The sequence below is a fragment of the Camarhynchus parvulus genome, chromosome 21 (assembly GCF_901933205.1).
Source record: "Camarhynchus parvulus chromosome 21, STF_HiC, whole genome shotgun sequence".
Classification (NCBI taxonomy): domain Eukaryota; kingdom Metazoa; phylum Chordata; class Aves; order Passeriformes; family Thraupidae; genus Camarhynchus; species Camarhynchus parvulus.
In genome coordinates this window covers 4,392,981-4,413,009 of record NC_044591.1, presented here as the reverse complement: position 1 = coordinate 4,413,009, position 20,029 = coordinate 4,392,981, and the positions used below count along the sequence as shown (strand labels likewise).

General features: G+C 61.4%; 1 protein-coding gene across 5 annotated transcripts; it reads left to right on the top strand.

Annotated features, from left to right (window-relative positions):
• Window positions 1–353: 353 nt before the first annotated feature.
• KCNAB2 (potassium voltage-gated channel subfamily A regulatory beta subunit 2) lies at window positions 354–18,729 on the top strand. 5 transcript variants are annotated; one of them, XM_030963955.1, is made up of 16 exons: window positions 354–394; window positions 5,660–5,778; window positions 6,144–6,185; window positions 14,107–14,150; window positions 14,498–14,535; window positions 14,713–14,792; window positions 15,230–15,274; window positions 15,439–15,483; window positions 15,554–15,597; window positions 15,721–15,807; window positions 16,938–17,023; window positions 17,239–17,359; window positions 17,481–17,575; window positions 17,761–17,881; window positions 17,962–18,050; window positions 18,350–18,729. In XM_030963955.1, exons 2-16 carry the CDS (start codon window positions 5,702–5,704, stop codon window positions 18,437–18,439), a joined length of 1,104 nt encoding a protein of 367 aa, XP_030819815.1. In that variant the 5' UTR covers window positions 354–394; window positions 5,660–5,701; the 3' UTR covers window positions 18,440–18,729. The 5 variants fall into 5 exon arrangements, with proteins under 5 accessions (XP_030819815.1, XP_030819817.1, XP_030819818.1 ...); XM_030963956.1 differs by lacking the exon at window positions 354–394 and adding an exon at window positions 2,121–2,608; XM_030963957.1 differs by lacking the exon at window positions 6,144–6,185.
• Window positions 18,730–20,029: the final 1,300 nt, after the last annotated feature.

The following is a 20,029-nucleotide window of genomic DNA, read 5'->3' as shown; positions in this document are numbered from 1 at the left end:
CGCCCACCTCTCGCGCCCCATCGCCGGCGGAAAGCGCAGACAGTCAGTGGCGAGACGATTTCGGAGCGATTCTGTACCCGCGCCGGACGCGGCGGCAGGATGAAACCGACGGCGGCAGCGGCGGCCTCCCCCTTTCAGAGCGGGTGGTCGCGCCCGGCTCAGCATCGGGTTACTAGGGCGATGGTGCCGCACCGCGCGGGGCGGGTCCTCGCGCTGGGCCCGGCCGACCCTGCAGCCAATGGGGACGGCGCAGCGTCCTCGTCATTTGCATGCGGCGCGAGAGGCGGGCGGCGCGGCCAATGGGCGGTGGGGGGGCGGGGCCAGGCGCGGCGGGGCGGGGCCGCCCCCCACGAGGGCGGGCGGCGGAGCGGCGGGAGCGGCGGACGCGGGGCAGGTGCGGGGGCGCGGGGCCGGCGGGACCACCGGGCTATGGCGGGGGCGGTGGGACCGGGCAGGGCCGCGGGCAGCGCTACGGGCGAGACCACCCCGCCGCATGCCCCTCGCGATGCTCCCTGGTGCGGAGAGAGGGGCCCTCGCCCCGCCGTCTGCTCTCGGCCCAGCGGGACCCCGGGCTGCGCGGGGATGCGGAGAGGTTGGCTGTCCCTTCGTTCCCGCAGCCAGGCGAGGCGAACGCTGTTCGTGATGCTCCGGCAGCCTGCGGCCTGTCTCTGTACAGCGGCAGGGCAGGAGCCCCGGTGACACGGTGTGAGCCGCCGGCAAAGCCCAGTGACACGGGGGTGGGAAGATGAGATTTTCCCCCGAGCCGATTTGCGCACAGTGAGTCAAACGCCGCGGTTCCCGCAGCTCCCTTCAGTTTGCTGCCGTTTCTTAGTCCGTTCCTTGTCTCGGTGACCGGCGGGCTGCGGATGGAAGGAGCCCCGAGCCCTGTGGCAGGTCCCCGGTCGCCTCGCAGCCCAGGTGCCGCTGCCTCACCATTTCTTCTGCCAGGCCTGAAGCTCCTGAGCTTCTGTCTCACCAGTCTGCATTGTTTTGGGGCTGTTTTCATCATGATGGGGATCCCCATAGGCCCCGTGCCTGTTCAGCCTGCGGCCAGCACGGCACTGCTCACGCAGGCACCACAGGCTCTCATCCAGGTGAGACATGGTCTGTGCTGCTGGCAGGTATGGGCAGGGCGCCCAGCCTGCTTCCCAAAACCACAGGTTTCTTCCCCAAGCATTGCTGGGAGCCACGGCGCAGCAGTGGGTGAGTGCCAGAGCAGGCTGGGCGAGATGTACCCAGTCTCTGTCACATCCCCTATCCAGGCCTGTTGCATATATGCAGTGATTTTCCAGCTGGTGAGCAGAAAATTCCTCTACATGGAGCTGCCAACGGCAGATTCAAGAGAGCTGCTGGTTTTTATTCATTATTACTATTATTGTTTTGATGAGGAGGGTGGCAGGGCCAGCTGTCACCTCCTGCTCATGGCCTGCGGGTCTGTGGGTCAGATGCATCACGGAGCAGGAGCTGATCCATTTGGCACATGGCTCCCACCATCTGTGGGGGTAGCAAAGCCGCTGATGGGCTGGTGCTGGGAGCATCCCCAAATGGGACGGGGTTTATGACCTTCCCTGCCTGTTACTGGAAGTGCTTGTGGCATGGAAAGTGGGCACCCTGGCAGTGCTGAGTGGTCCCTGTCAGTGTCAGCGTGGTTTGGAGCAGGCACTGTGCTTATTGGCCCCGTCGCTGCCAGGACCGTGCTGAAATGGCAGAGGAAGTGCCAAGATGCTGCCATGGAGCTGAACAGGACTCAGCTGAGGGAGAGGAACCAGGTTTTCCTAATTTATAGCTGCCAGAGCACCCCTGCGTGAGCAGCCTGCCCCAAACCCTGGCCCCTTTTTGCTGGCTTGGCCTCAAGTTCTCCTGTTAGATCCAGCTGCACTGGTGTTGTTATCACTGCGGGATCACTGAGTCGCACTGCCACAGGGACCAGCCTGCTCCACTTACTGAGGTGGCACGCTCCGGGCTGGTGGTTTTTTTTTACCCAAGATAGCCAAAAAGCCAAAGGCACTGAGAAGGCGTGATGAGCACAAGGAGGATGGGTGACCAGTGGCAGAACGCGGCAGCTGGAGGCAACCCTGCAGCATCACTGCCGACGCTGTATTTGATTATTTTAAGAGAAACACACCCGGCGCGATGTGAGGCAGTGATGATGCAGCTCCTGCCCAGGCTCCCCGTGGCCCCGGACGAGCCTTCCCCCGCCTGAGCTGCGCAGGGGCGGCTGGTGGCAGCCGCTCGCTCGCCCACGCGCTGCCGGTGCCGGGCTGCGGCGCCGACACGGTTAAAGGCACCGGCGGGATCGGGAGCCGGCTGCCGCCACCGGCGGAGCCAAACTTGCCGAGTCAGGATGTGAGAGCGGCTCTGCAGCATCCTTGGGTGCTGTCGCATCCCGGGGCGCGCTGGGCTCGCCTTCCCCCTCTGCCAGACGCCTTTTCCCGAGGACGGAGCGGGAATGGGGTAGGAACCGTCATCCGCTGCCTTTGCCGCCGGCCGTAGCAGCTGCTCGGCACCGGCGCCGCTTCCCGAGAGCCGCGGAGCCCGCAGCCGGGTCTGACTCGGTGCCTTGTGCCTCCCGACCGCGCATCGCCCTCCGCCCGAGCACCGGAGACAGGTAGGAGCGGTGCTGGCTACCGCGGCCGTGGCTCAGCCGTGCCTGGCCGGCAGCCACGGCACCGCGGGGAGCTGGCGGTGTCACACACCGGGGACCCAGCAGTGTCGCACACCAGGGACCCGCGTGGACCCCGTTACTTTGGCTCTGGTGTACGTGACGGCAAAGCCGGAATAACCCCGGTGCTGTTGGGCTGTGTCATTGACTCGGGCAGCTGAGCAGCGCCGGTGCCGGAGCTTCGGCGGTCACGGGCGACCTCACGTGTCGCAGCTGAGTCCCCAGCGCCCGCCTGCCGCGTTGTCGCGATGATGATGATGAGGATGGGCTGGGGAAGGCGCGGGAGCCCACCCGGGCGGTCGGAGGCCCCTGGTGGGCTGGGAGATGCTGCGCCGCAAAAGAGGCTCCCGGGCCAAAGGAAGGGGCAGGGCTGCTGCTCTGCGGATCCCTGCGGCGCCGGTGCAGCCGGGGGGGGGGGGGCACGGGACCAGCACGGGGCATGAGCACGGAGGTGACGGCAGGAGGTGACAGGAGGTGCCGAGGGCAGGGCAGCGTGAGTCATTGAGCTAAAGTCACCTTCCCCCTGGCGTGGAGGGGGGCATTTCACTGTGCTGCAAACACAGTGAAAAAGGGGGAGAAATATGGGGACAGGCACCTGGCGTGGGGAGATGCGACATTACCTGCATCCCTCACCTGACTTGGGCAGGATGCTGGGGGGTGCCCAGGGCAAGGGTCCCCCAGCTCTCCCTGCCCCAGGGCTTCACCCTTGGAGGATTGAGCTCACCAGAAGCAGCAGTTTCATCCCTAAATTTGCATTAATTCCATGTCCAGTTTCACCCACTCCTGCTCTGATGGCAGCATGTCTGGCAGGCTGCAGTGTGTAGTCCCCCCCATGCTGGCCCAGCTCCCGGGGCTTCCCAGCCATAAACCATCCATGTCGCAGCATCCACACTCCTGTACCCCTTTGTGCTGCCAGGGATGGGAATAGACCTTGGTGGAAGCACAAATCGTGAGGGTGTCCTTCACCTGACTCCTGGGTGCATCCTGCAGAAGAAAACACTTTTCTTCCCTCTCGGGCCATTGCTGAAACTCCCGCAGTTGCAGACTGACAGCTGAGTTGTGCCATGAGGAAGCTGGAGGTGCAGGAGCAGTCTTGGGGAAGCACCAAGCTGCTGACACAGAGGGGATTGGACTTTTGGTGGTACCTTTGGCTCAGAGAGCTCAGAGGGATGAACTGGTCCCAAACGCTGGCACACTTTGTCTCCTCAGGGTGCAGAGCCCTGACCCATGTGCCCATGGTCCAGCCGTGCTTGCCAGCAAAGTCCCTCTAGCACTGCCAGAAACTGCACTTGGTCTCCACAGTATCGCTGAGAGGCAGCAGGGAAGGGGCGCCAGGTTCTGCTGAAAATTGTGGAGATCTGCACTCCTGGGGGCACCACAGTCGGGGATACAGAATCAGCCAGTCCTGAGCCACACAGGAGTCCAGGATTGTGGCAGTGCGAGCAAGGAGCTGCATGGCTGTGCTGGGACACGGGGGTCCAGCTGTCCCCGCTGCAGGACAGCTTCCCTCAGCTTTGTTTTGCCACCCCAATGAAGTGGCATTGAGCTGGCATGAGCGGGCAGGACAGTGCCTGTCTGGAGGCTGCTGCTGACCCGGTGGTGCTGCAGGCACCAGGAGAGGCTGTGGGAGCTGTGGAACCAACACTCCCAGCACCCTGAGAAGCTGGGGGTCACAAGGGCTCGGGAGGCTCAGCCGGGTCCTGGTTGTAGGGCTCGGCATGGTCCTGCTCCGGGCTCAGGTCAGTGCTGCGGGTTTGGGAGAGAGCGACTCCCTCCTGACTTCTGGAAAATAAACCCGGCTTTACTGAGTGAGGCTCCCTGGGCTCCAGCGCGGCTGTGGCCAAAGGAGCCGCACTCCTGCCGCGCTCAGGAGGAGGGCGATGGGGATCTGTGCCGGGGGCTGCAGCCCGGCCGGGAGCTGCGGTGGGCGGGTGGGCGGCTCCGCGGGGATGGGCTCGGCTGCCGCAGCCGCTGCCATTGGGCTGCGTGGGCTGCAGGGGCTGCGCCGGGATGCAGGCACGCCGGGCCGGGATGCCGGAGGGATGCAGGATGCGGGAGGGATGCGGGATGCTGGCACACTATGCTGGGATGCAGGAGGGATGCAGGATGCAAGCGTGCCCTGCTGGGATGCAGGCAGGATGCAATATGCAAGCACACAGTGCCAGGATGCAGGCACGCTGTGCCAGAATGCGGGAGGGATGCAGGATGCAGGCGTGCTGTGCCAGGATGCAGGCGGGATGCGTGCCAGGACATGAGCACACTGTGTAAGGCCATGCTCCCACTGAGCCCAGGGCAGCCAGGAGGGAGCCCAGAGAGCTCTCAGGCCCCATCTGGGAAACAGAGCAGCTTGTGATCTGCAGTGTAAAGATGGCATCTCACCGGCCTAAAGAAAGAAGGGATAAATTTAAATCCCAGCCCCAGTTCTGTAGGGAAGTGTCATTGTTTTCTGTGATACTTGAAAGTGCTGACAGTGTTGCAGGAGCAGGGGCACGGCTCCCAGGGAGTCATGCTGGATGCCCCTGCCATGGGGACAGGGACAAGGAGAGTCCAGGGGTGCCTGGGGGTGAGCCCTCCTTTCCCTTGGAGCTCCCTCACCCCTGTGCACACAGTCAGTCACGTGTGGGCTGCAGGAAAAGCCAGACTGTTTTCCTCCCCTTAGCTTGTCCCTTTCAGAGGGACCCTCAGGGTCAGCTTCAGGGTTTTCAGAATGTTTCATTTTTCAGACCCGCATTTCCTTACCATTTCCTGAGATCTCAGGACCCCCAGAAGTTTGGAGAGAGCAGCCAAGCTGGGAAACCAGAGGAACAGGGCTGAGATTAGATGGTTTTGGGATCAGTGGGTCAGGGTGTGAGCCCCAGGGTCCGAGGCCGGCAGAGCTGCTGTGCCCACACTGCTGCCAGTGCCACATCTGGCTCAGATCTCCTGCAACAGGAAGTGCCGTTGTGCGCGTGCCCCAAAAAATTCATTTCTTCCTCTTTTCCTCTTCCCCTGTGGCAGGGGTGAGGCGGCGAGTGGCTCCGGGGAGCCCAGGCTGGCTCCATGTATCCCGAATCCACCACTGACTCCCCAGCGCGACTCTCGCTGCGGCAGACGGGCTCCCCAGGGATGATTTACAGGTAAGGCTGCAGGGCAGCGCTGGGGGGACTCTGTGGGGCTTCAAACCCAAGCCTGTGGCAACCCAGAACCACCACGCTCCCTGAAACTGCTCTGATACTCCTAAACTGCCCTGGCATGCTTTGTGCAAAGGATTCCAGCACAAAATCCTCACACAGCAGCAGCGTTTTGGGGCGCTGGTGCCTGTTATGGGCATAGAGGGCACTTTCAGGGTCGTGCCAGTGCCTGCTGCAGTGTCCACTGTGCTGTGACATAGGTGGGTGCCACTGGCCCTTCCCACAGCCACTGACTCTGCCACTCACTCCTGCTCCTCCTTTCTAACGGGGTTTGTGGCATCTTTCTTCTCTCTCCCCTTTGCTGTCGGAAGCGCGAGATACGGGAGCCCCAAGCGCCAGCTCCAGTTCTACAGGTAACCAGGCCCTTCCCCCTCCCCAAAACCCCCCCAGCAAGTGGCTGTGGCTCCTGCCCATGCCCAGATAATGCTGGCACAGCACTGCCCTGCCCGGTGTGCCAGGGTCCCTGTGTGTGGGATGGGCATCACATGTGTGGCATCGCCTGCTCGTGGGTTCAGAAGTGCAGTGTGGGGACCCTGGGGTGTGGCTGGGTGGGGGGACTGTTCTCACAGGCTGTTCAAGTAGCACAGTGTGGCCACATGGCTGTGGGGGTCAGCCACTGTGGGGTGTGGGGCTCAGCTCAGCTTGGGGGAGCGTCCCATGCCAGTTCTGTGCCTGGAGAAGCCCTTAGCTTTTCCCAAGAGCAGCTCTGGGAAACCAGCCAGCTGGTCTGTGGCTCCTGCTATTAGGAGCAGTCTCAAAGTGGTTCAGGAGGCAACATTCGCCTCCATCACCCTTTTACTGTCTGAAGTGAGGGCGGCACTTCCCCACACACTCTGCCAGCAGCTGCTCCAGCACTCCCAGGGCCACAGCAGCCCAGTGGTGTGGGACTGGGTCTGGCCTGGCTGCTGTGGGGTGAGGGACTGGGGGCTTCCCCTCGACAAAAGTGTAGCCCCCCTACTCCATCCCACACGTGACGGGAGGAGGTGAGGCAGGTTGGCAATGGGATGGCTCAGTGGCACTGACAGTGTCTGTCCCAGTGCTGCCACCAGCACTGCCAAGACCCAGCAATGGGCAAGTTTGGGTTGCCAAACTGGTCTGAACCACTGGACACATGTGGTGCAAAAGGCTCCCAAGGCCAACAGGCAGGAGCTCATCCGTAGCTGCCTTCAGGCAGCAGCCACGTGTGTTCATCACCCGGTTCCGTTTCGGGGCTCCCTCCTGCTGGAGGCTGCCTTTCAGTCCTGCCATCGGTCCTGCCACAGCCCAGCTCTGACTGCACTGCCGCGGGGACCACAGGAGGGCTGTGTCTGCCTCAGGGCACCGTCTCGGCTCCCTGATGGCCTCAGTGTCCAGCCGTCGCCACCGCCCTGTGTGCTGGTGACAGGGGACCTGTCACCGCAGGGCGAGGGCCGGGCGGTGCCAGCGTTGATAAAGCAGCGGCACATCCCCGGGCTTTTAGTGAGGCGCCATGAATAATTTAACTCCCCTTCGCAAGGAAGAAAATCCCCTAATAGGGCTAATGGAGCGCGGCGAGAAGCCGGACGCTGGGGGCCCGGCGCAGCCGCCAAGTGCTTTGGACGCCAAGCTCCGACACTCCCCTAATGCAAAACAACGCGGCCACCGCCGCTCTTATATCTGCCCTGGGGCAGCCCGGCGGCCCAGAGCTGCGCGCTGCTGCTGCTGCTGAGCAGCTTCCCCGGCGCGGTGAGTCGGGGCTGGGCACGGTGGGCGATGAGCGGGGATGGGCATCGCCCCGGGGCAGCGGCTGTGGGCAGCAGGGGAGATTTTCCGTGCGGGGTGACTCGGGATTTGATGGCTTAGGGTGGTTTTTTTTTGGAGTTTGGGGTCTTCCTGGCTTTAGGCAGGCTGGTGGGTGCAAGGCAAGGCAGGCTGGGCAGATATCTCTCCGGGCAGCTGCCCTGCCTGTCACCCACTTGTTGTACCCCTGATGCTGCTAACAATGCTGTTATCCCGCAGAGCCTGTGCTCTGTCCTCCATCCCTGCTCCTTCCATGCAAAACAGCCTCTCCTGCTTGGGCATGGCACAGCTTATCCTGCAGCCCTGCTGCCACTCATCCCAGGAGCGCTGGGATTTCTGCTATCAAATGGCCATGAATGCACCCACCACCTCCACCCTCTCTTGGCCATCCAGTTCTGTTCTGCCAAAAATCAGGGAAGTGTCGAGATAGGGCAGTTGGTGGATTCCCACCCCATTCCTCAGAGCAGCCCAGATCAAACCCCCAGCTCTGCTTGCTGCAGCCATTTGAGTGCTGTAAGCAGTAGTGCAGCCAGCTCAGGTTTCTCCTTACTGCTGTCAGGTGAGGGGATCCTACCAGGGCAAGGAGATCCCACTGGGAACAAGGAGATTCCACCAGGTGCCCATACCCAGCAGGAGCCACTAGCATTGCCCTAATTAAAGCTACCAGCCACAGAGAAGGGCTGGTGCTGGAGGTACCAGGTGCAGTCTCCAGCTTTGAGGTGTGGCAGGAAGAGGCTGAGGACCAGGATTCAGTTTGGCTTTGCCACAACAGAGGGAAAGGTTTCCTTTCCATGTGTCCTGGTTTTCCCGAAGTCTTGCTATGGAGCAGGAAGAGCACAGAGTGGTCTCTGGCAGCACTGGAGGACCCCCAGGGTTTTGGTCATACCTGGCCAGCTGCTACTCCATATCCTCTGGGCTTCCTTCTCCTTTCCTCTGGAGGTCACACCTCAGTGGCAGAGAGCCCTTCACTTTTGGCTCCTGCAGCTGTCAATTTGAGCTTCACAGGGAAAGAAAAAACCACCAGTGGGAGCCTGGCTGGAGCCTGATGCGGGTGTAGATGTGTCACAGTGCATCCCCAGCGGCCACTCTGGCACCAACACCACCGTTTTGGCCCCAGCTCCCTGCAGACGCTGAAAACGAGAGAAGTTGCGGAGAGAGGCACAGAAATCGAACGGGTGCCACCAGCAGTGAGGTCCCAGGCACACAGACAGCCAGGACCGGGGTGTGTGAGAGCCCACCCTGCAGCAGGCTATTTTCAGCAGCCGCACCGGCTGGGAGGTCGCTGCCGCGGCGGTGGGGAAGGTGTTGGCTGGTGGCGCACATTGCGGCAGCGTGACGCAGGCACAGTGAGCACCCAGTGCCCACAGACCCTCTGCCATGTCCACCCTTTGCAGGGAGCCCCACAGGGACCCCGTTCCCATCCCGATTTTCCTTGCCCACTGGCACACAGTGCCAGATTCTCACCAGCAGTACTCGTGCTGCTGCTCGCCGTGCCTTGGCCAGCTCCTGGGACACGCTGCGTCCCTCGCAGGGATGCAAACCAGTGCAGCCCAGCACAAGCTGGGAGCCAGCACAGCTGGGCATAGGCTGCACTGCTGCATCGTGGCTCGTGGCAGCTGTGGCAGGCACCACTGCAGCCTCAGATACGGACTGTCTGCTGCATCCCTATCCTGCTGCTTCTCCTGTTGTGCTTCAGCTCTCACGCCAAGGCTTTGCTCTGCTGAAGACTGGCTTTGCTAGGGTCCCCACATGTAGGTGCCACCACTGTGCCATGGCAATGCGGGCAGGGCCGTGCCCTGAGTGGCGAGGGAGCCCATGTTGTGCTTTCCCAGCTCTCTCCGTAGCAGCACAGAGTGTTTGGCGGCGTGGCTGGCCGGCAGAGCCCCCGCTCGGGTGGCAGGATGCTCTCCATGACCTACAGTGAGAGCCTGCGCAGCGTGGCCAGCCGGCCCAGCCCCGAGTGGGGGCTGCCCCCAGCCCCCCGGGCGGCCGACGGGCTGGAGCTGCGGCGGCTGCGGGATGTGCGGGCGGCGGCGCGGGTGAAGACTCTGGAGGAGTTCCTGCGGATGCACGGGCTCTCCCTGGCCGACAGCACCGCCCGCGCCACTGGCATGAAGTACAGGTAAGGCAGCGCCGCGAGGGCAGCCAGGGCCGAGCTGAGGGGATGACACAGGGGACGCTGCTCGGTGCTGGTGTGACACCTCGTCAGGAGAACGGCTCTCACCTGAGCTCACCTCGGCTCCCCTGTGCCGCGCCGAGGCTGGGAGGAGCCGCTGCCCTTGGAGAGGCGCAGCCGATCAGCGCCGTTAGCACTTTCCTGCTTGGTGATCTTTGAGCTTCTCGCTTGACATTCCTGTTTGCTGTTTGGGCATTTGCAGATGCAAACACCCTGTGAGCTTTAAACATTAGGCACCTGGAGCAAACAGGCGCTGAAGAGCTGTTTCTGCCTCAGAGGTGTAAATCTCCATTTGATGCAGGTGCACCTCTGCCTGACTGGAGGGGTACCTCTTTGCCTGGCAGGGGTTCTTCTCCACCTGAGGGGTGTAAATCTCCATCTGAGGGGTGTACATCTCTGCCCGATGGGTTTGCATCACCTCCTGACTGATGGGTGTGCATCACAGAGCGGGTGCATCATTAATTTTGCATGTGGGTCCCGATGCAAGGTGTATCAGGATTTCAGCCAATGTCCTTGTCAGGAGAACACTCCAGGCAGCTGGAGATGTGGCCACAGCCCCTGAGAGGGATGGGGCTGCCCTGCCCAATGCACCTCTCCCCTTGCATTGCAGGTGAGGCAATGGGGTGCAGGGCCCAGCACCCCCAGGTCAGGCTTTGGGGGACACCAGGGCTGAGGACAGTGGCTGTTCTCCAGTGACAGTACAGGGGTGCCCCTTGTCCTCCACTGCAGTGAAGCCCCAGGAGCTGCCAGCTCTGCCGGCTCCTGCCGTGCTGCACTGTGCCGTGCCGTGCTGCACCGTGGGTCAGGTTCCCCTCTGCTCGCAGTGACTGCGGTAACATTTACACAGTGGCAAGAGCCCATCTAATATTCATGGGGACATTATTTATTGATGGGAGCAGCTGGCACAGACACCCCAAAGGTGTTCCTTCTTTGAGCATGTCCCTGCTGCCACCAAAATTTGTGGGGTTTCTCATCCTCTGGGGGCTGACAACTGCTGCCAGGTCCCCCCCGCGCTGGAGCCGGCGCTGGCACTGATGCCGGCAGGATTACCAGCTAAGGAGCTTTGTGAGAGAGGGAAGCGGAGGAGATTACAAGATTTTTCATTAGGTTTGGGGCAAATGTACATAATTTCCTGCAAGCTCCATCACTGCATTTTGCTCCATCCTGAGGGGCACGGCCGGTGCTGGCAGCCGGCACGTGGCCCCGGCTGCAGGACGGTGCTGTAGTGGGGCTGACTTGTGTCCTTGCTTCGGCAGGAGGTGCTAGGCTGGAATTCGCCTCACTCGACTTCGCTTGCACTGGGAAAAATAGGGGGAATGTGCTGCTGATGCTGTGGCCCCGAGGGCGACAACTTCGGCAGGCAGCTGGGCTCTGCCGCGGGAGAGCCGTCAGCATCGTCGGCGCCGTGGATTTGGCGATGCACACGCCTTGCTGCCAGAGGGTTTAATTTCGGACCCGTGCAGGGGAAAATGTGCCCCAAAGCGGAGCCGTGCCAGCAGCCGTACCCGCGGGGAGATGCCCAGCGGGGCGCAGGGGAATCCTGCTCTGCCGCGGGAGAGCCATCAGCATCGTCGCCACCGTGGGGCCGGCGATGCACACGCCTTGCTGCCAGAGGGTTTAATTTCGGACCCGTGCAGGGGAATCTGTGCCCCAAAGCGGAGCCGTGCCAGCCGCCGTACCCGCGGGGATGCCCAGCGGGGCACAGGGAAGCCCTGCCCCGCCACGGCCACACTCCGGAGGGCACCGGCAGCGGCTCTGCCTCTCCTGGCCCCACCTGCCCGAGCGTGCCGCTCGCTGGTTTCCTGAGCTCATCAAATATTGAGGGCAGGAGGGCTGACGGGAGCGCTCCTCGCCCGCCGCCTCGCAGCCCCCCGCCGTCACGTTGGCGGCGCGCGGGAGGAGCTCCCCGCCTCGCCCGGGGCGCCGGCTAAATTTAGGCAGCTGGCGCTGCTGCCCGCCGGAGCAGCATGCAGGTCTCCTTTGTGTGCTCCGAGCACAGCATCAAGAGCCGGAGCGCGGAGGACCGGCTGAACAGACAGAATGCCGGCAGCCCCAGCCTCGGCACCCGCGGCAAGTTCCGCGCCGTGGCCATGGTGGCCCGCAGCCTGGGGCAGCTCTCGGTGCAGAACGCGCCTTCCTCCAGCGACTCCAGCGTCAAGCAGCCGGGGATGAAATACCGGTAGGAAAAGGGCGCTCCTGGGGATTTCCCTGTTCCACATTGCGATCCGGGCGGCGAGGGGGGACTGGGGGTCAGGGGCGCTCGCCTTATCTCCGGTTCGCGTCCGGCTCTGTCGGTTTCTCGTCGCTAAAAGTGCTGACCGTGCGCCTCCGTGCGCTTCCTCGCTGTTTGCTCCTGTCCCTTCAGGGCAGCTTTGATCCAGCCGCGCGTAAAATCTTCAGGATGGGGGAGAGAAGGGACCCTAAAATTCAGAGTAGGATTAGTAGCATCCTCAGTGTCTGCCAAGCCGGGCTGGCTGCCGAGCCGGGGGGGTCTGGGAGTCACGGTAGCGTTAATCCGGGCTGCCGTGGCATCCTTTCAGTGCTGCCGGAGACTCAGTGCCCGGCAAAGTGAGGGCAGAGCCATAAGCAGCTCTGGCTGCCCATGGTGGTTCTGGAAACGGGGTGGTGTGTGCGTGTGGGCCCCCCCCGGCCAGCCACACACCCCATGTCCTGGCTCTGGGGCAGAGCACTGAGGGCTTCTCCCACTGAGGCTGAGTGTGCACCTGGGTGTGGGGCTGAGGCTCTCTGCAGATGAGCATAGACCCCAGGACAGGGTAGGGCCCCCCCCCAGATAAGCCTGCACGCCATGGTCCAGCTGCCAGCAGCTGTGTGCCTCCGCTGCAGCCCAGATGTGCCAGCATTAGGCAACAAAGTGTGAAAGGCCAGCAGAGCGCTGGGGTGAGCCTGGCTGGCACCCACCAGTGTCATCCAAATCAGCTGAGTCCCCTTACCTGGGCACTGGGGAGGGGGCTGGTCCAGTTCTGTCCAGCTCTCCAACAAGAAACCCTTGCGGTGGTAACAGCAGTACTGGGACAATGCACAGTGGCATCCTCAGGGCTCAGTGCTCCTGCCCTCAGTCATGTCCTCATCCAGAGGAGGAGTATACCAGCAACACCCTCTCCCAGGTGATCAGCTCGGGAGTCCCCACTGGTGGCTGCTGGAGGGACAGTGGCATAGGGGGATGCTCCAAGCAAGTGGATGGGATAGGAAGGCCATAGCAGCATGGGGGAATGCTTGGCCTTCCCAAGGTCTGCCAATATCTCTATTGGGCAGCCTGTCAACACGCTTTTGGGCTGGGAAGCCAAGAGCAGCAATGGTCACCTGCCCAGGAGAACCCCAGCAATGCTCTGGCAATGTCCAGGATGAGGCAGGTGCTCTCCTCTCCACATGGCAACCCCGATCACGGGGGCTTGAGCCACCGCTGGCCCATGGCCATGACCTCTCCCCACCGCAAACTGCTCTAAAAACACCACGGGACAGGGGAGAGCCGGTGCCTCCAGCTGCTGGGCAATAGCATGGCAGCACAAGGGATGCTGCCCTGACTCAGTGCAGCCCATGGTTGCCCGTGGCTGGGCCGCAGCCACTCCCTGCCCGGCTGCCGGTGCCCGTGTCGGCGGCGCCGGCGGTGGCGGTGCCTCCGGTTGCTATGCGACACCCGCGCGGGCGAGCTGCCGCGGCTCACCTACACTTTATTTATTTTAACGCTCATTTCTTGAGCCTTTGTCATTTTTAACAAGTAACTGGCTCTCCATCACCACAGCGAAGGCGTCTGCCAGCCTGTCCCCCTTCCCGAAAGCTGTTCTCCAGTTCCTTGTGCCGGTCAGATTTTCTGGGGTGCTCCATTTCTCCAGGATGTTGCTCCACTCCCGAGCACCCTCGCCTGGTGCAAGCCCTGTGCTTCCCTGTGAGATGCAGAGAACAGGCACAACTCATGCCATGTATGGGATGCTTCAGTCCTGACCATCAGCGTGCTGGCTTCTCTTTCTCCACTCTCATTCCCCAGTGCCAGCGGCACTCTCAGGGCAGCTGGACACCCCAGCCTCATTATGGGGAGCTGCTTTAACGAGGTCACTGCTCTCCCAATAGCCCTGCCGGGCACAGCATCACTGCGCAGGTTCAGGCAGTGCCACTACCAAGCTGCGGGATGCCCAGCCTGGGATGGCTCATTAATCAGTTGAGAAGGGACTCTCATTGTGGAACCATCCCAGGTGGGGATGGGGACCAGGGGCCACCGCCACACCTCCCAGTCCTCACACCTGGTGTGTTTGGTGGCATGCAGGATGCATGAGACAGCGTTTTGGGGCTTTCTGGCACCTTTCCTAACCGTCTCTGTCTTCCAGGAACCTCGGGAAGTCTGGGCTGCGTGTGTCCTGCCTGGGTCTGGGTAAGTGCCAGGGTTTGCCACAGCCCCTCGGCATCCCCTCAGTTCCGCAGCAGCTGCCGGCACTCCCCGGCCAGGGCAGCGCTCGCTTGCCCCAGTGATGTTTGCAAAGGGAAGGAAAGGGTTTTCCTCAGCCCTGCGGCTGTTTTGAGTCACGGCCCAGAAATTGTCAAATTATTTTCTCTTTTCCTGACACGATAGGAAGCGACTGGGCCGTGCTGGGAGCACCACAGTGCACGCGGCAGGGCCAGCTGCGGCCACCACGTGCCAGGGCTGTGCTGAGGGAGCCGGGGTGGGTGACCAGGGGCTCAACCACACTCACCGTGCACACCCCACTCTCTCCCCTGCAGGAACATGGGTGACTTTCGGAGGGCAGATCACAGATGAGGTAAGGCTGCATCCCTTCACCCTGTCTCTCCCCTGGTGAGTGAGGAGGGGATGGGGGCAGCGGGGATGGCTGTGGCCTGGGTGCATGCGGCATGCCGGAGCTCACCAGCGCTGTGCGCACGCGCCCACGCCCCAGCTCTCGGCCACCCCCTTCACCGACCCCGCTCTCTCCTCGCAGATGGCAGAGCAGCTGATGACTTTAGCTTATGACAACGGCATTAATCTCTTCGACACGGCAGAAGTCTACGCTGCTGGCAAGTAGGTACCCTGCTTTGTCTCACCCTACACCCCGACTCCCACCAAATCACAGTGGCAATGGGAATATCCCAGGTTTGCCAGCTGCAAAGCAGCTCCCAGGATGGGGATCTGAGTGCTTGCTCACAGGGGGAGTCATGGTTCTGGCAGTCCCCTGCTTCCCGTGGTGGCCTCTATCATGCAGGTGTAGCCATGCACCCTCCGAGCACAGCTGTACCCAGGGCATTGGCATGTGCCCACGCATTCACTTAAAATTAGCAAGCTCATGCACTGGGGGCAGCTCAGCTCTGGGTGCTGCAGCCAAGGGGCGAACAGTGTCCCCACAGCCATTGCATTTGCCTCTTTTTCTCCTGGGGTCTGGGGCCATCCCTGCTGGCTGTCACTGCTCCCCATGGCTGCACCTGCCAGGTGCCAATGGCTGATGTCCCCTTCCTTCGCAGGGCCGAGGTGGTGCTGGGAAATATCATCAAGAAGAAAGGGTGGAGGTAAGCTAGACACCATCCCTATTTGGCAAAACCACCACCATAGTCCCGATGGGTTGGGAGGGGAAAGCTGGTAGAGCAGCCTTGGGCAGGAGTGTGCCATCCAAGGCAGGGTGCATGGGGCTTTAGGGATGCCACCACCAGTGATTCTCTTTTTCTCCCTGCAGACGGTCCAGCCTGGTCATCACCACCAAAATCTTCTGGGGAGGAAAGTAGGTAACACCTGCCCTCCAGCAGAGCAGCTGGCATGGGTCAGGCTCTCACCCACCTTTCCTTTTGCAGGGCCGAGACAGAGAGGGGCCTGTCCCGAAAACACATCATAGAAGGTAGGGATGGGGTGAGGGCGCTCACCAGGCGCTGCTGGCCCCGGTGCCAGGCTGTGCCTCACCATCTGCCTCAGTGCTGGCAGCGTGGGGCTCAGCACACCTGACAGCCCATCCCTGCTGCAGGTCTGAAGGCATCTCTGGAGCGGCTGCAGCTGGAGTACGTGGACGTGGTGTTTGCCAACCGGCCCGACCCCAACACGCCGATGGAAGGTGGGTGCGCGCCACGGTGCCTCGCTCCTCCCCGCTGCCTTTCATCGCCCTCGCGGTTGGTTTGCGCCAGGCTTGTGTTTCAAGGGCATTTTCCCTCCCAAGCAGAATCCACTCCTCTGCCACCACGGTTGGCCCGTGCCACAGTCACACTTCTGCCACCTCCTGCCTGGCACCAGGACCCTCTCGGGCCGTGGCGGGGCGGGGTGGTAGTGTGGTGGCAGGTCACTGCCCCCGTCCCAGCAGCGGTGACTCCACTTTCTCTAAATCTCTCTTTTATCACCAGGGGACCCATTTAGTTCCTCCAAGTCCAGGACTTTCATCATAGAAGGTACTCCCTGCCCGCACTCTGCCCGCCAGCCGCTGCCTGTCCCAGCGGTGTTTCCCGGGGCAGAGCCCCCACTCCTCTGTGATCCCCCATCCTTGTTCCCCCCTCTCAAGCAAACCCTGCCATGAGATGCAGAGGCGGCAGCAGCACAACACAGACACCCCCCCTCGCCCTTCAGACTGTACTGCAGTTTAAAGGACAAAAAGCAGAGAGGCTCCCACCCCCCAGGGTCCTGCCATGGGGTGCCCTTGGCACATGCCAGGGTCTGCAGCAGGGTCCCTCCCCACCGGGGCAGCTGTGAGCATGCTGGGGTGTGTGCCCTGGTGCCTTGCCCTCCCCGCTGCTCGCCTTTGGCTGCAGGAGCACGCCTTGGCTTGGCCCCAGCCTGCATGGCTCAGGGCTGGCTCCCCCCAAGACACCTGAGTGGCTCACACAGGGTTCAGGCTTCCCTCTGTGGGTCTCTGTGTGTGGGCAATGCATCAGTCCCTCCCCCTGCAGCAGTGCCAGTGCTGGTAACCCCACAGGGCATGGGGGCACTGGCAGAAGCCTGAGGCTGCTGTCCATGCAGGGAGAGCCTGGCACCGTGTGAGCATGTCAGGTCGGCTGCGGTCCCTGGCACATCCCAAGTGGCTGCTCCCTCTCTCCCCATCCTGCTCTTCTGAAAGCATTCCCTGGACAGCACCCAGCTCCCACCGCAGCACGGGGCAGTGGGATGCTCGCGAGCCATCAGCACCGTGCGAGCCCCCTTCTGCCAGTGCAGCCCCTGCTAAACCCCACCTGCCCCTCTCTCCTTCCCTCCCGGCAGAGACAGTGCGAGCCATGACCCATGTCATCAACCAGGGGATGGCCATGTACTGGGGGACCTCGCGCTGGAGCTCCATGGAGATCATGGTAGGGGCCCAGGGGACGGGGCGGCCGCAGCGGAGCAGCCCCAGCGATGCTGCTGACGTTGATTCAATTAGACAGCAGCTGTTGGGAGCCAAGCGTGTGCAGATGCACTTAAGCCTTAATTATTTTTCGGGGTGGCCGCTCAGGACTTGGCTGGGGGGCTGGGCAGGGGGCTCGGGGGGAGCGGTGGGGCACTGAGGGTCCTGGCTCTTCTGCAGGAGGCGTACTCGGTGGCCCGGCAGTTCAACCTGATTCCGCCCATCTGCGAGCAGGCTGAGTACCACATGTTCCAGCGGGAAAAGGTGGAGGTGCAGCTGCCTGAGCTCTTCCACAAGATAGGTATGACAGTGGGGATTCCTCCCCAGCCCCACAAAGCACAGTGCTGCTGAGGCCAGGTGCCACGGCCCCTGGGGGAGGTGGGAGCAGTGGTGTCATCCCCCTGTTCTGCTCTGTTCCCCAGGTGTTGGAGCCATGACCTGGTCCCCACTGGCCTGTGGCATCGTCTCGGGGAAGTATGATGGGGGCATCCCCCCCTACTCCCGTGCCTCGCTGAAGGTGAGCTGCACCAGGGCTGGGAGGGCACACGGGGATGGACAGAGCTGGGGGAGCAGGGCCAGGGGCTTTGCAAAGTCCCTATGGGAACAGCAACTCCAGGAGCCTCAGGGAATCTGGGGATGCCCTGCCTGTGCAAGGTGCTGGTGCACCCCGATCCCACCACAACACCCCTTCTCATTCCCCAGGGATACCAGTGGCTGAAGGATAAGATCCTGAGTGAAGAGGGCCGGCGGCAGCAGGCAAAGCTGAAGGAGCTGCAGGCCATCGCTGAGCGCCTGGGCTGCACCCTGCCCCAGCTCGCCATCGGTAAGAGGATGGGGGACAGCTGGGGGTGACACCAGGGATATCTGGGCCGTGCTCAAGCTCTGCTCTCCCTCCTATCCCAGCCTGGTGCCTGCGCAATGAGGGTGTCAGCTCCGTCTTACTGGGGGCCTCCAACGCCGACCAGCTGATGGAGAATATTGGAGCAATACAGGTCAGTGCTCCCAGCAGGAGCAGCATTTGCCCACAGCACTCATTGCAGTGCTGCACTGTGCAGGAAAAGGGGGTTGTAAACCCGGCTTCGCGACAGGTTTTGCTTGTCATGAAGGCGAGAAGCAAAGATGAGGCTTTGCTGGGCTGAGGGGGCAGGGTTGGGCCTGACTCAGGCTCTCCCTAACTGGGTCACCCTGCCGGCAAGCTGGCACGAACATGGTGGGGTGGAGGCGGTGAGCATCCTCCCGCGCCCACCAGGGTCACCATCCCAACTCCCAGCGTTGCCCTCATCCCCCGCAGGTCCTTCCAAAGCTGTCGTCTTCCATCGTCCACGAGATCGATAGCATCCTGGGCAACAAACCATACAGCAAGAAGGACTACAGATCCTAAGCGCGCCCTCGCACGCCGCGCAGCCCTCGCCGCCCGTTCGCTTGCTTTACGCTTTGTTGGAGCAAAGTGGAGAAGAGTGTGGTTTGCACCGCGAGCGCCGAGAGCCAGCGCTCCACCCGCGCTGCCCCGGACGTGGCTCTGCGGCGCAGGGACAGGAGGCGAGCCCCGAGCTGCCCTGCCCGCAGCCGGACCCGTTGCATGCGTGGCTCCTGCCTCCACAGCGGCGGTGGGCGCGGGGTGCACGCGGGTGCTGTACGCCCACGAGGCCAACAACACGAAGCTGTTCCCCAGCCTGCGCCCCGGCCTCGCCTCTGCCCCTCTCCCACGGCACCGGCACCGCGGGGCTGTGATTCCTGGAGAGCAGCTGCTCTCAGGGAAAGGGGGAAAGGGTGGGTGGGATGGTGACAGGGAGGGAGTTTGCTGTGAGAAGAGCCTGGGGTGCTCTGGCCGAGCACAGGGCAGGGCTGGGGAGCGTGTGTGGGCAGGTGTGCAAGTGTCGGTGTGCATGGACACACGCGGAGATGCGGGGACGTGCAGGGACATCCAGACGTGTGGGATTACAGACAGCTGTGGAGGTGCACACAGCCCACAGGCACCTTCAGTTGTATCTGCACAAAGCTACTGAAAGGCTCCACACATGCGCCCACGTACGCCTGTTACAGGGGTGTCTACAGACACAAACACACACACACAGAGTCACACACGGACAGGTGTAACTCTACCTCCACCTCCATCCCTGACATCAGTCTCTGAGAGATCAGTACCTAGCTGTATGTAGATGTGTACACACACCTCTGAAAAATACATGTATAATGTACATACACACACGTAGACACGTGTGTGCTTGTGTATATACAGACATACATGGTTCTGTGTGTTGATCCATATATGTAATATATAGATGTGTACATATCCATGTAAATACATTGCTGCAGCAGCATCCATGTTTGTATGGATATATGCACACATGAAAATTACTGATATGTACTTAAATGTGTGTATATGCAGATAGATGTGTATATACAGATATATGTGTAGATGTCTCTATATCCATACCCAGCTTTTTAACTATATATTCATGTCTATACATCTATAAACATATGCCATATATACACGTGGACACAAATATTTGCAAGTTAGATACAGCTATAGCTACATAATATAGCTGCATGTCTAGCTATAGCTATATATATGGATACATGTATGGTAGATACAGAGAGGTAGATAGATAAAGCTATAGAGAGAACAATATAGCTACATGTATCTATCTCTTTTTAGCTCTCTGTGTACTCTGTGCAAAACAAACATTTTGCCTCTATCTATATAGATGTATCCATATCCACATACATTTATTCGCAGTTTCCTCTGTCTGTGCACACATAAATATAAAAACTGTAAATGTATGTGCAGACCCTCAGCTTTGTACTGTGTGTGTGAGCTCTCTGGGGTGTGTGTGAGCTCTGCACACTGTGAGAACTCCACACTCTGTGTGAACTCTGTGCACAGTGTGATCTCCACGCTGTGTGTGTGTTTATCTGCTGTGTGCCCGTGGCTGCACCTACAGCCCCACTATAAATACAAACACGGGGG

What these genes read in the sequence shown, in the direction of transcription:
- KCNAB2 (XM_030963954.1), top strand. Translation starts at nt 11,734, where the DNA reads ATGCAGGTCTCCTTTGTGTGCTCCGAGCACAGCATCAAGAGCCGGAGC. An exon ending in CAGCCGGGGATGAAATACCG is followed by an intron (nt 11,946 to 14,106) that starts GTAGGAAAAGGG and finishes TCTGTCTTCCAG; the next exon opens with GAACCTCGGGAAGTCTGGGC. An exon ending in AAAATCTTCTGGGGAGGAAA is followed by an intron (nt 15,484 to 15,553) that starts GTAGGTAACACC and finishes TTCCTTTTGCAG; the next exon opens with GGCCGAGACAGAGAGGGGCC.